Here is a 15,349-nt window from a genome sequence, read left to right as displayed (position 1 = left end):
AGTTAATTCAGTGATTACAGTATGCCAAGTGAGGAAACATCCGAAAGCCAAATGAGGCTACATGACATATTCAAAGCCATGAAAGAGAGTCAGACTGAAGGCTCAGATCTCCTAACAATTCTTCTAGTTGTTTCATGGATATTGCCTCTTAGATTCTGTCAACTAAAATGTCATACTACTTAAAAGTAAGGGCCATGATATACACATGCAAATCCCACATAGGGCCAACTGCTAAATAGCTACTGGGTCTAAAAAAATACTTAATGGTTATTATTATTCCTGTAGTCATAGAATCGGAATTAGTAATAATATTCTGATGCTCGTGTAGCACATATAAGGCATTCGTTATGCAAGACATCACAAAAGTAACTCATTAAAACATCCCTTTATATTGGTTAGCACATTGGATTTCCATTTACTAGAATTTTTCAAGCCTAGCCTAGACTTTTACAGCAACATCTTACCATGGACCATTTTAGTCTATTGTACATTTGGCACTTAAGTACTGTTTCTGCAAACAAAAAGAAGATAAAACCTCCTTTAGAGCCATTTTATCAAGGCTTAAAATGCTTTGAAATGCCAGTGAATCTTAACAGCATAGTTTCCTTGAAGCTCAGAATCCCTATAAGGAAAATCTATGAAAAAACATTTTCAGAAGTTTATGAATGGATATAGCCAAAATTTGAACTGTAATTGCTTATTCCTGAAAACAATGTAATAATGAAAGGCTAAGGCCTACAGCATTTAAGATGTAAGTCTTCTACTAAGAGAAGATCCACCACAAGAAAAGTTAGCATTATGGGAGGCTTAAATGCATAATGCTAAGTGGAAGAAAGTGGTCTAAAAGGCTACATACTGTATACTTCCAACTATATGACATTCTGGAAAAGACAAAACTATAGAGATATTAAAAAGGTCAGGGGTTGCAGAGGTTTGGGGTAGGAATGGGGAGGAATGTGGAGCAGAGGAAATTTTTAGAGCACTGAAACTATTTGGTGTGCTGCTATAATGGTTATTGCATTAAATTATTCATTTGGCAAAATCCATAGAACTTTGAAACACAAAGAGCAAATCTTAATGTAAACCATAAACTTCAGTTAATAATGATGTATCAATATTGATTTATCAGTGGTAACACCAATGCAAAATGTTAACAATAGGAGAAACTGGAGGGTAGGGAGAGTTGGGGGAAAGTATACGGGAACTCTGTATTTTCTGTTTAATAGTTTTATAAACCTAAAAGTACTCTAATAAACAAAGCCTATTAATTTTTTAAAGATAGTATTATAAAAATGTTAATGGTTTATAAAACTGTGCTCTGCCATTTTTAACAAGAGTTTTAATCTAAATGAGAATGTTATATCTCAAAAATATTCCTAGACCCAACTTACTTTATGATATTCTGATCAATATATCTATAGCTCAATAAACTTATTTCCTGTTAAAAATAGTTTATTGTTAAATAAAAGTTTTTAAACTATATGTAAGTTAAACTGGTTTTTAGAGAAATAAGTCCATATATATCTCAAAATTATACATTGAGCTAATTTTATACTACTCTGCCACATACAAATTAAATTTCTCTGTCAATAAGCATGTAGTTTGTCATTTGCAAGAAAAAAGAAGGAATTTGAGATGTGTAGAGAAATTTTGTGAAAGTATACTAAGATATTTGAGCAACATACCACTAAGTTAAAAGTAAATAAAAAATTTAAAAGCAAATAAAGTAATTTTAAAATGAAGTACCAGCTGGAAGACTGGTCCACCCAGCAGGCTATAAAAGAATCCCTTGGTCCTGCTTTTGGTTCTTGCAAGCTGAACCTCTTGGTTCTTACAAATAAGTGGCCTCCAAATGTTGATTATTGGCACTATATCTATATATCTTGTAGCAAGTTGCCCTTTTTCGTGAAGGCACTTAATAACTGATAATGGTGGCAGTAATAATGAGGATAATTATTCAAAGGGTAGCAGTTAGAGTAGCAGACTTGCAAGGTATTATTTTTGTACACCAAATTTTAAGACAGGAAAATTATTTTGTGAAACATTCTTTTTTGCCTATTGATGAAAATACACAAATATTTTCATAATGTTTTGTCTAAAATCAGTACTATTGATGGATAAAAAATGTGTGCAACTCAATTTGAGTAGGTGTTAGGCATATTAAAAGGCACTCATACAAACTGTGTGAGGAAAAAGTGGGGTTGTGTTTTGAAGCTGACCTAAGAAGTAGAGGAAGACAGGGTCAACAAGAAAAGGCCAAAGACAAAAATATGCCAGAAATCTCCTTTGTATTTAGTTACATTTTCTTCTGCAAACCAAAAAAAAAAAAAAAAGCTATAGGCTTACTAGATTTATCAATAAGAATATAAAGTCAAATATAAGATGCCATGAAATAAATGCAATATTAATATTCAAATATAATTAATAAACATTTTTAGTATAAAGCTCTGATACACTGCTTTAGAGACTGCAAAGTTTCTAAAATGATCTCTATGCCCAAGCTTAGACAGGCAAAGATAAAATACAAAGCATGTGTAATAAATGCTTGATGATGCATTTTAAAAGAAAGCACTATCATTATTCAGGGTACTTAGCAATCATAAAATGTTCAAGTAGTTGGGAAAAGCAGTATAAAGGTGGTAGTTTAAGGACAGGTGTGATTTAAACAGGTAAAAGAAAGTGCATCTCAGGAGAGGAAAAAATTAGCAAAATGGGAAAATATTAGTTGGGAGATAGTGGTGCATTAATAGACTAGCCAAATTGTAGGGAAGTTGAGGGGCGGCCAGTTGGAAAATTATATTAGGTAACTCCATTTTATAGAGACTCTAAAGAATGAAGAAGGATGCACTGGTTAAGGGTTCCTTAGAAGGAAGAAGTAACAGAACTTGACAGTATAAAATAAATGTCAGGTAATAGAGTGAATGATGACTGATGAGATTTTAGACAACTAAGTTGAAGTTGTTGACCTATAGCAATGTGGAAATCAGAACAATATAACAGCAGTTAAGAGCTTTGGCCATAGGGCAGACTGCATGGGTTTGAATTCTGAAAACATAATACTTTGTGACCTTAGACAAGTTATTTAACTCACAATGTAAGATGGAGATAGTAATGGTATCTGACTGTGAGGTTATTTAAAGATTAAATTAGTATTTTATATATACAGATTTTAGAATATCTCCTGAACTGTGGCATGTATTTCATAAATATTAGTTTTTTAAATTATTGTTATGCTGCCAAAATTAGAATTTGAAAGGTATAATTTGTTTCCAAAGCAGTAGAGTTTGTTGATATAGAGTTATAATTGATATATAGAGAGATATAATAGACATAGTTTCCAAAACTGTAGAGTTGGTAAATGTAGCGGCAGTAAATGATCCCATGAAAAATGAATGAGATTTCTAAGTGTAAAATACAGAAATAAAGAACAAAAGTCCATGGACTAAACTTTGAAGTTTCCTTGTATCTGAGGATTACAAAGCAAAAGAGATACAATTGTTAGGAAAATAAAAGGTAGTGTATCATCATAAAGTGAAAGTTTCAAGAATAGAAAGCAGCTAACAACGCAAAGAAATAAAAGAAAATGCAAACTGAAAATGGGCCAAAGTCCTCTGCATTTTAAGAGTATTCTTTCTGATGAGAGAAGGCAGGGCAGGCAAAGAGATAAAAACTCTGAGGAGAGAGGAGAAAGAATGTGTGCACATACAGATGAAAGCTTAAGAAAGAATTGAGTAGGAATTTGAGCTAGTGGATGTATAGTAGTGAAATAAAGGAGAGAAATTGCAATCGTAATTAGGCAGCAAAATCAATTACAAAGGATTTTAAAAAAAAACGAAGACATGGACTATGTAATTAAGCGTATGGATAAAATTGAATTTGTAGGAATATGAATACTTTGTTAAGATAGTGTTAAAGATATTTGAAATAGTTAAAAATCAGAATTTCTAAAATTGCTTCACAAATTAAGGTAATTTTAATGGAAATGTCAGATTCACTAAGCCCAGTTTACTTTTCAAGTTTCTGTTTCTTAACATCGAAAAAAAGTTTTATAACCTTAAAATTGTAACATGTTAAAATGCATAAATTATTAAATTTGTTAAGTATACCAAAATGACCAAATTTCTTTATAGAAACATGTATTTAAGGAAAAAGTAAGATATAAAGACAATTATGCATATTTTAAAGTATAGGTATAAAACAGATAATAACTAAAAATACCCTCTATGCTTATTAATAATAAAATATTATTTTTTCATAGGAGCAAGTAGCTGTTGACAATTTTTTCCTCCATCAACAGAAATTGAAAAGTTGAGTGTGGAAAAAAAGAAAAGGACTTATATTCACTGTTTCTTTTTTTGTTCTTTATCCTGTATATTTTGTACCATGTCTAGGTATTAACTTTTCAAAAATGAATCAGTAAATAAAGTTTAAAAGACTGTTTAAAGGGGAATTATAAAAGTAAAAAGGCAAAAATAAAAATTTGGAAAACCCCAATAGATGTTTTTCACTAATACAAAAGGAAAAGGCCATTAGAAAATTTAAATACTGATGTTGTTTACAAGATTTTAAGTGGCGTAAGAGATACGACATTGAATTTTAAACACGTACTACAATTTACTATGGTTTGCCTTATTTTTTTCTTCATTAAAAAAGACTACTTTTAAATTCAGACAAGTTAGGCAGCTAAATGCCTGAAGAAGAACACACAGTAAATGATCTAGATCCAAGCTTTGTTTTCACTTCTCTGGTTCAAGGAGAAAATACAAAAGAGAATAGCAAAGAAGAGGGAAGAGACCTTTAAATTCCAGGAGGGCACAAAGCTATATGACTCAAGAAGTTTATTCAGCATGATACGTTTAAGACATACTCGCTGTTGGTCTCATTATTCAATTTTTTGTCAATAACGTTTATTGAATACTTATGTCAAGCACTGTCCTAGGCACTGGGGATAGAGCAATAAATATAACACAAAAGACCTTTGCCCTCACAGAGTTTAAAACCTAGTGGCGAAGACAGGCAATAAACAAAATAAAAAGTAAAGTAAAATATGTAGCATGTCCACAGTAAATTATTAAGGAGGAAAAACTGAAAGCAGGGAAAGGGAATATGAATGTTAGCAGGAAGGAAAGACCACACTTAGAAGGTGACATTTGAATAAAGCTATTAGGAAGGTGGTACAAGGCAAGCTATACAGATATCCTAGGAATAAGCATTCCAGGAAAAGAAAGTAAGTGCAAAAGCCATGAGTCAGGGACACACCTAATGTGTCTAAGAAACAGGAAGGCCATTGTGGTTTCAGAGGAATAAACAAAGGGAAAATACAGGGAAGAGTTTAAGGAGGCAAGAGAAGGTCAGATCATTATAGCCCTCATACATCAAAGTAAGAATTTTGGCTTTTATTCTGAGTGAGATGGAAAGGCTTTGGAAGGTTTTGAGCTTAACTGTGATATGCTACAACTTATATTTTAAAGAATCATTCTGGCTACTGTGTTCGGAATAGACTGAAGGGGAGCAAGAACTGAAGGAGAGAGATCAGTTAGGACTCAATTGCAATAATCCAGACAAGAGAAGCTAAAGGCAATAGGATTGGTTGATAGGCCAGCCATGGGTTATGAGAAAAAAAATTAGTGTCAAGGATGACTCCAGCATTTCTTCTCTAAAAGAATAGAATTGCCATTCACTGAAATAAGAAACACTGTGGAAGGAAGAGTTTGGGAACAAATATCAGAAGCTCTGTTTGGGCCATGGTAGCTTTGCAATGCCTATTAGTCATCACAGTAGAGAGACTGAGTAAAAGTTATGAGTCTTGAATTCAAGGAAGAGATCCACAGACTTCTTTTTTTTTTTTAATTATGAGTGTCTCCAAATTATAAAATTACAGAAGAAATTACAGAGACCTTTAGATCGTGAGTTTATTTTTTGCCCATTGCCTGGATAGGTGGTATGGTTTAGTGACTGTTCCTTTCTGAATATGCTGTATTTTTAAAAGAATATGTTAAATAGGCTTATCTAGCAAGGATAGTTTCAAACAATGATATGTGTTATAACAAAATGGAAAAAACATAATTTCAGATCCTCTTGATATCCTATTCCCTTTAACCTAAAAGATTATTTTTAGTAGGATAAACCCTGCCACAATCTATTATGTGTCAATGTAAATGTGTAATGCCTGCATTATTAAAAAGATTTCCCAAAATGATGTCTGACTCTATAAACATTCTTTTATGTGGCAATTTAGATGGAACTAAAGATCAACTTCAGTGCATATTTTGTTTTCCATTTTACTTAACTAAATAAGGTTAAACAGGTAACTCAGAGATTTGCATACTTAAGGTACAGACTATCCACATCACTTTTTCAAGTTGATTTAATATAAGGCTCTGCTTTTCTTCTCATGCTCAGTTATGCATCCAGAAGCTTGTAACTTTAAACTGAAGTAATGCAGAAATTCAGTCTAAAGTTGAATAAAAGCAAGTACTTTTTAAAATGGCTTTTTATCCTTTAAATATTTCCTCTGATCTGAAAGCATTCAACTTTTACATTTTAAGAGCAAAGATAAAAAAGAAAAATGTGGAGAGAGGATGGATATCAGTTTAAAATGTCTTCTACCACAGATCCCATGCAGCCTTTCCAAACCTGGCTATGAAGACACAAAAACACAAGAAGAGCTAAAATGTTGCCTTCCTCCTATCCTCCAACTTTCTATTTCCAGAGAAAATAACTCACAGAACTAGGCAGGAGGGGGAAGGTCCTGTGTGCTTATGTTGTGTATTTGGTTGGAGGTAGTTGGGGAAGGAGTGCTTGAGGAATTACACTAGCAGGAGCAAGTTTTGCATTTGGGGAGGTGTCATCCCTAGAAGAAAAGCTCTAGCGATCAAAGCTAGTAATAGGGCAGTGGCATGGAAAACCGTTGTAAGCAGCACAATATGTGCTAGGAGTTTAAACTTATCACATGTTCAATCAGTTCAGAATATGAAAGAACCAGCGGCCGGGCGCGGTGGCTCACGCTTGTAATCCCAGCACTTTGGGAGGCCGAGGCGGGCGGATCACGAGGTCAGGAGATCGAGACCACGGTGAAACCCCGTCTCTACTAAAAATACAAAAAATTAGCCAGGCGTGGTGGCGGGTGCCTGTAGTCCCAGCTACTCGGAGAGGCTGAGGCAGGAGAATGGCGTGAACCCGGGAGGCGGAGCTTGCAGTGAGCCGAGATTGCGCCACTGCACTCCAGCCTGGGCGACAGAGCGAGACTCCGTCTCAAGAAAAAAAAAAAAAAAAAAAAAAAAAAGAAAAGAAAGGCTATCAATTTTCTCCACAAAAGGATTGTATGCATATATCATGAAAAATAATGTCAACATGTTTTATCCAATCATGAAACAGCTTTAATGTGTACATTTTTATATGACATAAAAATCCATAAAATATTTTATAACTTTGAAAGGTAATACAATAATTTATACACTCAAAAAAAAAGTTCTCCACTTTATAATAAAGCAAGCCCCAAACCCCCAAGCTGGAAGAACATGTATCCAAAGAAAACAAAACATTTCTAGATGTTGTAAAATGTTTTGAAATATGAAAGTCAAAAATTGTCTTTTAAGTTTCCATAACACATTTGTTTCAGATAAGGATGAAGTTGTTTAATCCTTGCTTTTCTTGACAAACCAATCCTGATTGGCCTACTGCATGTCTTAAGCGGTCGTACTCTTGAAATGCCATGTGGAAAGTGACTACCTAAAAATATAAGACAATAAAAGAGTAAAAATTATCAATAGTTTCTATGTCTAAAATTCTTTACTTCTAATCATGATATTAGCAACATTTACTGAATACTTACTGAGCACTTATTATTTATGTGCCAGGCACTATACTTTAAATGCATTATTTTACTTATTTCTAGCCCCAGTTTTAAAATATGAAAAACCTAAGCACAAAAAGTTAAGTAACTTGCCCCATAAAATATAGCAACTAAATAAAGTCGGCATTCCAATCAGACAGTCTAACTTAACAACAATCACAACAAAACCATATAGGTTTTAAAGCCAACTTGATGTTGTGGCTTTAAACACTAGGTCATTTATTTCTATTGGTAGCTAAACAACTATGCTGTATGGTTAATGGTTATGTTTGGTTTCTAATGGAGGTTATTGTCAATGATAGAACACAAATGCACTCCATCTATTATGCATCAATAGAGGGCTCTGAGTTGGAAGTTGTTCTTTAACATCATACTATATCTTTTTCGAAGATGTCCAAAAGGGTTCATGGAGATACATAAATCTGTTACTAAATCAGTTATGTAAAATCAACTACCTCTGATAATAAAATACAATATCTCTAACTGTGGGGTACACATGTCAAACCAAAAATGTAAATCAAACTTTAGTGAGTCAGTATGACCTCAATATAATAGCCTGTTATACTAAAAACAGTGTAATCAAATGTTAAATCTGACAAAAGGTTAGCAGTATGATTTTTACTAACCTGAACCAAAAAGAATCTGTGTGTATCTATGTAAACTTTAATGAAGTAGAATACAGAATTAAGCTACATGTATAATAAACAAGGAGAAAAACAACACAAAATAGATAAAATCAGTTTATTATACTCAATTCAATATTAAAATTAGAAAATTAATTATAAAAGGTTAAAGAAAAACACATTATTGCTAGATCTTTTAAAAACTTTTAAACACAAAGGGATTGTTTAAATAAGACAACATTGTTGGATCACAAGATCCTCCATTGGTCTAAATGATATATAAAGCACCGGTGAACTGGCTAGTTGGCATATAACATGTGCTCAAAATAATTTCAATACTGTACTTGCCTTCACACCACAGAGAGAAGAGAGAGATGGAAAGACAGAGGGATCCATTGAAGACATTTAGTAGTCAACGGAAACGTTAAGAGACGAGGCATCATGATGGCAGGTGGGTGGGTATCAAAACTTTTCAGGATAAGTGGGATCTTTCTAATGCCTTTAAAATGACAGTGTATAAGCTGGCAACCACTCTACTAGGCAGATCAGTAAAATCCATTCATATTAACCCCATTCCCCAGTATCTTCCAACTTTTCTCTTACACTGTGGATTTTAACAAGCCTCAGGAAGATCATTCAACTTTTGTGCCCTTTGAAAGTGAATCTACTTCCTAATATAGTATTAAATAATTCTGGCTGAATTCATACATTATTTTTGACATTTCACAACAAGTCATTTTAACTTGTGAAGGCAGACTCACACTGTTATATGGGTTTAGATATTTCAAACAAATGTAATGATTGCTTTTCCAATGTGCACACATACTTTATCTTCCTCCTACATCCATTTTATTATCACAATTATAATCACAATGACAGCATGAGTATATACTCCTAATCTTCCTTTATTCTATATCAAAATATATTGCTAAGCCAATTTCTTCCTTTCTTTCTGCCCTAGAAGAATCAAACCCTATCCTTTCCAGGCTAACTCTTGCCATCCTACTTTTTGACTCATGGAGTATTGTTCCATCAGTTATTTCCTTCATTCCGGGGAGAAGAGACTACCTGTGGGCTTTTGATCTTCCAATGTTTTGATTAATTTTTAAAACTATTTCATTGTAAGCTAAGAAAAGAGGAAAAGATACAATTCTGAGGTGACAATAAAAGTATCAGAGGTAACATTCTACTGATTATGAGAATGCAGAAAAAATGTTTTGAGACATGATGCATGACTTAAGATGTTTTAGTAAATATATTTAACCTACAATGCTACTCTTTTTGGATCTAACCTTGTTGTATAATACCAGAAATTTCTGACCGGATTATAACTTTACCTAGTTCCATAATTTCAATCCTACCCCTACCCTACACCCTTGGTACCACAAGGTGGAATGAATGTTAGACATACTGTGTTTCATTCTGATATTGTAGATCTATTGGGCAAAAGATAAGGTTAGTTGTTTAATTTTTCTTTAGTGTGTGCTTTTTTTTTTTTTTTTTTGACAGACTCTCACTCTGTTGCCCAGGCTGGAGTGCAGTGGCTCAATCTAGGCTCACTGCAAGCTCCACCTCCCGGGTTCAGGCCATTCTCCTGCCTCAGCTTCCCATGTAGCTGGGACTACAAGTGCCCACCACCACGCCTGGCTAATTTTTTTTATTTTTAGTAGAGACGGGGCTTCACCGTGTTAGCCAGGATGGTCTTGATCTCCTGACCTTGTGATCCGCCCACCTCAGCCTCCCAAACTGCTGGAATTACAGGCGTGAGCCACTGTGCCCGGCCTAGTTGTATTTTTAATGTAATCAGAAGTATAAACATCAGCCAAAAATCATGTTAACATGACTAAATGGCAAATATTTTTTATTTGCATAATAAAATGTCCATATAAAAGCTTCATAACAATGAGAAGCATAGAGCATGTTCTCTATCAGAGAGCATGTTCTCTATTACACATCTCTATGAGATGTGTAAACTAGGCATATACAACACTTAACATATAGTCACTTTAATACATCAATACAAATATCTGAACGTAGTTTTGCAGAGTGCATTTCCCAATAATATTCTAAATAGCATTTTAACTGTTACCAAATTTTTAATTATTAGAATTTATCAGTATAATATTAATGCTTTTAAAAGGTGCTAAAACTTTGTATTTATTTTGAACAACATGAATATCTATACTTTCCTCATACTAAAAGTACCATAATGCAATAATCATCTTAGAAGTTATCCTAAAAAGTAACCACAACATTACCTCCTCTCAATAAATAATTAAATTCTTCTTTACATTCATCAGGGAGAAAAGCAGGCCTTTTAGGTAAAGGTGTTTCACAGTCTGAAAGTAAACAGTGATATGTTACAGCAAAAAGTAACTTTTATATAAAATATTAACAGTATAAACAAATTATATTTTCAGAAATATTTCCTTCAGTTGGCTCCTAATGTTTAGAAAAATGAAGTAGGACTCTTTGAAGCTCCTTTTTAAAATTAACTTATTTCCTTCAACTTCAGTATATTATTGAACATTTGTATACATCTTTATGAGAAAATAGTGTGCACCCAGCCAGCAGCTGCTGAGAAATTCAAAGTTCAAGGTGAAGCTGTGTCAAAGTTCAAGGTGAAGCTGTCTCAAACATTCAAGAAAACACACAGACTCCACCTGTACAAGAGGAGAGTGAAGAGAAAGAGGTTGATGAAACAGGTGTAGAAGTTAAGGACATAAGGCTGGGTGTGGTGGCTCACGCTTGTAATCCCAGCATTTTGGGAGGCCAAGGTGGGTGGATCACAAGGTCAGGAGTTCGAGACCAGCCAGGCCAACACAGTGAAGTCCCCATCTCTACTAAAAATACAAAAATTAGCTGGGTGTGGTGGCAGGTTACAGTGAGCCGAGATTGCACCACTGCACTCCAGCCTGGGCCACAGAGCTCGACTCTGTCTCAAAAAAAAAGAAGTTAAGGACATAGAATTGGTCACGTCAGAAGCAAATGTGTCAAGAGCAAAGGCGGTCTGAGCCCTGAAGTACAAGTAATGATATGGTAAATGCTATTGTGGAATTAACAATGTAACCGTATGGAAACAACTTTTTTTTTTTTTTCGTGTTTCCAAGGAGTAACTGCAGCTTGCTTTGAAATTTGTATTCTTTCTATCATAAATAAAGCTATGGCTTCTTGCTGGAAAAAAAAAAGAAAGAAAGAAAATAGTGTGCATCAATAAACGTTGTCTTGCATTTTATCTCTACCTTCCTTTTTTGTCAAAATTATACATTTGGCCTACATAGAAAAAAGCAGTAATTTTTCTAGCATGAGAAATAATGTTTTAAAATGAATTTCATACCTTTCTCGGAAGTAGAGTAAAATAATTCTTCCTCTGATGTACTTGGATAACAACTCTCATTAGGAACTTCCTGTTCTCCATTATTGGGTACAGTTTTCCATTTAAATAAACTTTGGTGACTTTTACGCATATTAGGACCTGCTGTAGTATCACGGAACGAGGAAGACGCACTTATTTTGTTGACCACAGCCATTTTCAACTCTTTTTCTATCTCCATTTTTACCTCCTCAGCATCATTTTCTCCAAAGTAATTTTCTTGCCCATTGTTTGTTTCCACAGTGCTTAGAAGTTCATTTTCCTTACTAATTTCATGAAACATACGAAGTTCTTCAAGTACTAAGTCAAATTTTCTCTTCATCTCAAAATCTTTTACTATTGTCAGAGCTTCTATTGATAAATGTTTAGCAACTAAGTCCTGAAAACATTCATCATTCCCTTCACTCAGACCAGTTTCAAATTGATGATTAATATATAATGCAGAGTCATTCTTTCTATGAAAATCCTTTGAATTAGCTATCTCCCTTTCTGGCAAAATACTCTCATATTCATTTGTATCTGTTACATAATTTTGATTAACATATTTATTTTCTTCCACATTTACTTCCTTACTTATTAATGAAACTGAATGTACAGAAAACATGTCATCCATTGGGAAAAAACTATCTTTCTCTTCCTTTTCTATTTTAGTATCTTTGTGAACTTGGAAACTATTTGTTAAACTTTCAGCTGTGACTTTTTCTTCCTCTTTCAAAATTAAGTCATATTTTTTTTCTTCTATTTCACTTAGCAAGTTCCAAAAATTTAGTACTTGAGTTATAGAAATGGTATGGGTCTCTTCATTATGTATTATGTTGTGGCTTGTTGGTATGGCCTGTTGCCTAACATTGCAGAAATCTTCAAATATGTGCTCACAATCAAAGCTACTGATCTTATTATGTCCCCGTTTTCTTTCCATATTTAAATCTTGGCTGTGCATATTTACTTCATAAAAATTTTCATTAATGTATCCTTGGTTGTTCTGTATAAATTGAGGACAAGAATTAACATGTGCTTTAATAGTACTAGAACTATAGTGAGCCCAATTTTCCACATTCACGAGTTGTTGAGGACAACTCATATTCTGACAAGTAATTTCTCTTATTAAAGAAATTTCGTCCATGTCATCAAAGTCCATTAAAAGAGGAATTTTTTCATATGTTTCAAAAATTGGAAAACCTGTATTTTGAGTTGTCATACTGAAGGAATTAATGGTTTTTTTCTTAGACTTTTCAAAAACTTGTTCAGTTCTAAATAACTTCCTTTTCTTTAACATAGGTTTCATATTATCTTCTAATAGTCTTGAAGAAGTTAAAATCTTTACTAGATATGCAGTATAATTTTCCACTATATTTTTTGGATACTTCAAATAAAGCATGCACTTGAAAATGCATTCTTCTTCTAATTCAAAATCATTTTCAATTCTTGTTAAAGAGTCAAAGTTATTGAGCAAAAAAGCTATGTTAGTTTTCAATAGAATATCTAAAGGTTCTGAAACACTGTCTTGTAAATATATGCTTAAAATTCCATTCTTTATATTTGTACTCATGTTTCTGGTTATTAGATTTTGAACACCAATTATACCAATTTGCTTTTCATGCTTCAAAATGTTATAGCAGGTTAAAATACTATTATCTTTTTGATTTCCTGAAATACTTTTATGGCAATAAAAAATTTCTATAATGAAACTTTCAAAAGGGTTGTTCATATGAAAGACTTTTTGTGTAGCATTGTATCTCAACTGTAGAGTATTATCATTTTCTCCTTTACCATTTAGCCAAACAGTAGTTATTAAAGCTGTTTGACTACCTAATATTTCTCTTATGAGAAGCTTTGATTGTTCTTCACGTGCATTGATGACTTTTGTACAGTGGTAATCTTCCTTGCTTAAAAGGTCTATTTCTAATAATAATAGCCAATTCCATTTTTCTTCAGTTTTTTTCATATTTTCACATTTAGTCTTGTAATTATTTATAATCCAACAATTTCCTCTATTTCTTCTCAAAATATGTCTAACGTTACAGTCCCAGTTTTGAGATTTTTCCAACCTGGTAGGTATGTAACTGTCCAGACATTCTGCTTCCTCCCAATTTGCATTTTCTAGGATAGCGAAATTCTTTCTAGAGTCTCTTACATTACACTGGATACTACTGTAGTTACCGTAGTTTGAACTAATCAAGTCTTTTCTCTTACAAGTATTTTGGCTGCTGAGTGATGGGTAGTCATTTTCATAACATTCGGAAAAAATGTTTTCCGCTTCTACAATTTTTTTATCATTCTGTAACTTTTGCTTCTTAACATCAGGTCTATTTTGGGACCAGTAAATGTTTGTGAAATCCCTAACATATGCCTCTTTTTTGTCATTCTTTTTCTTCGCTATTTCCTTTAAATAGACAGAGGACATTTTGCTATTTAAGTCCATTGGAAACTGAGGGACACTTATTGTGCTGCTATCTCTAAAATAGCTAGGTTTGGCAATTTCCAAGCTGGGCTGATTTTGAGATTTTGATATTTTTAGTACAGATGGTGAAATGTTATTTTCTCTTTTATTTGGTGGCATAACACTGTTAGCTTTACATCTGTTCTTAATTTCATGAAATGGTGATTTAGTTTCCTTGTAAAAGATAACATCTAAAAATGGATTTTCTTTGTGAACATTGTCTCTTCCTTGGACAAACTGTTGTTTTCGATTCCCATTTCTAATTCCATGTATATCGTGTACAGAGGTGCTGGGCAGAAGTTGACTAACCCCTGCTTTGGAGCTATTACTGTGGTGCACACTGAAAGCCTCTCTGTCATGCAGTCCTGCCTCAGACCTTCCTGAAGCCCTCAAATCAGAATCAGGACTTTGTGAGGGGGGAGACTGCAAACAGCTACTCATTTGGAATTTGAGATTTGAGCATTTCAGGTTACATATCTGCTTCCCATTGACTGATTTCTCCACACACGAGTCTGTGGAGTTATCAAAAATAGCATTCGTTGAAACAAGGAGTCCCTTGAGGGGTCTAGGGGACAACTCCCAGACTTTTTCCGCCTCAGACAAGCGAGGCACCAGAGGCAGTCGCCAGCCCGCCTTAAGGACACCTCCAGGCTCCTCAAGACAGAGCCGCTTGCTACTGGGTGGTTGGGAATCCGGGTCCTCAGGAGGCGTTAAAGAGGAGGTAGGTTCTCTGAGCTCGGCCATCCGCGGCGTGGGCTGATGGAGCGACATGACAGCAAATGGAAAGGATCTGTCCGAGGTCCCGGCGGGGCTCCGATCTCTTAATAAGCTGTTCCGGGCCGCCCTGGCCACGCCCCTGACCCGCCCCTCTAGACTTGGCCTTAGCCTAATCTCAGGGTTTGCCCCACCCCGAATCCGCCCCTCCACAGCCCCAGCCTCAGCCCCGCCCCGCCCCACCTCCCTCAGTCCCGCCTCTCCCTGCCCCCACCCACGCGCCCCGGTTGTCTCAGCACTGAAGCTCGGAGCACCCTGGGCCGTTACATTGTCTATTTTTAGCG

The 15,349-nt window shown here is 34.5% G+C and overlaps 1 protein-coding gene across 3 annotated transcripts; it reads right to left on the bottom strand.

The window, feature by feature from the left end:
- Window positions 1–7,356: 7,356 nt before the first annotated feature.
- RAD51AP2 (RAD51 associated protein 2) lies at window positions 7,357–15,138 on the bottom strand. Of its 3 annotated transcripts, XM_055252842.2 has the most exons (4): window positions 11,816–15,138; window positions 10,737–10,817; window positions 8,823–8,977; window positions 7,643–7,727 (listed from the first exon to the last, which is right to left on the bottom strand). In XM_055252842.2, exons 1-3 carry the CDS (start codon window positions 15,060–15,062, stop codon window positions 8,829–8,831), a joined length of 3,477 nt encoding a protein of 1,158 aa, XP_055108817.1. In that variant the 5' UTR covers window positions 15,063–15,138; the 3' UTR covers window positions 7,643–7,727; window positions 8,823–8,828. The 3 variants fall into 3 exon arrangements, with proteins under 3 accessions (XP_055108815.1, XP_055108816.1, XP_055108817.1); XM_055252840.2 differs by lacking the exon at window positions 8,823–8,977 and having other exon boundaries at window positions 7,357–7,731; XM_055252841.2 differs by having other exon boundaries at window positions 7,640–8,977.
- Window positions 15,139–15,349: the final 211 nt, after the last annotated feature.

Source organism: Symphalangus syndactylus, chromosome 18 (assembly GCF_028878055.3).
Source record: "Symphalangus syndactylus isolate Jambi chromosome 18, NHGRI_mSymSyn1-v2.1_pri, whole genome shotgun sequence".
Lineage (NCBI taxonomy): Eukaryota > Metazoa > Chordata > Mammalia > Primates > Hylobatidae > Symphalangus > Symphalangus syndactylus.
The sequence above is the reverse complement of the archived record's forward strand: the minus strand, read 5'-3'. Positions and strand labels throughout refer to the sequence as shown.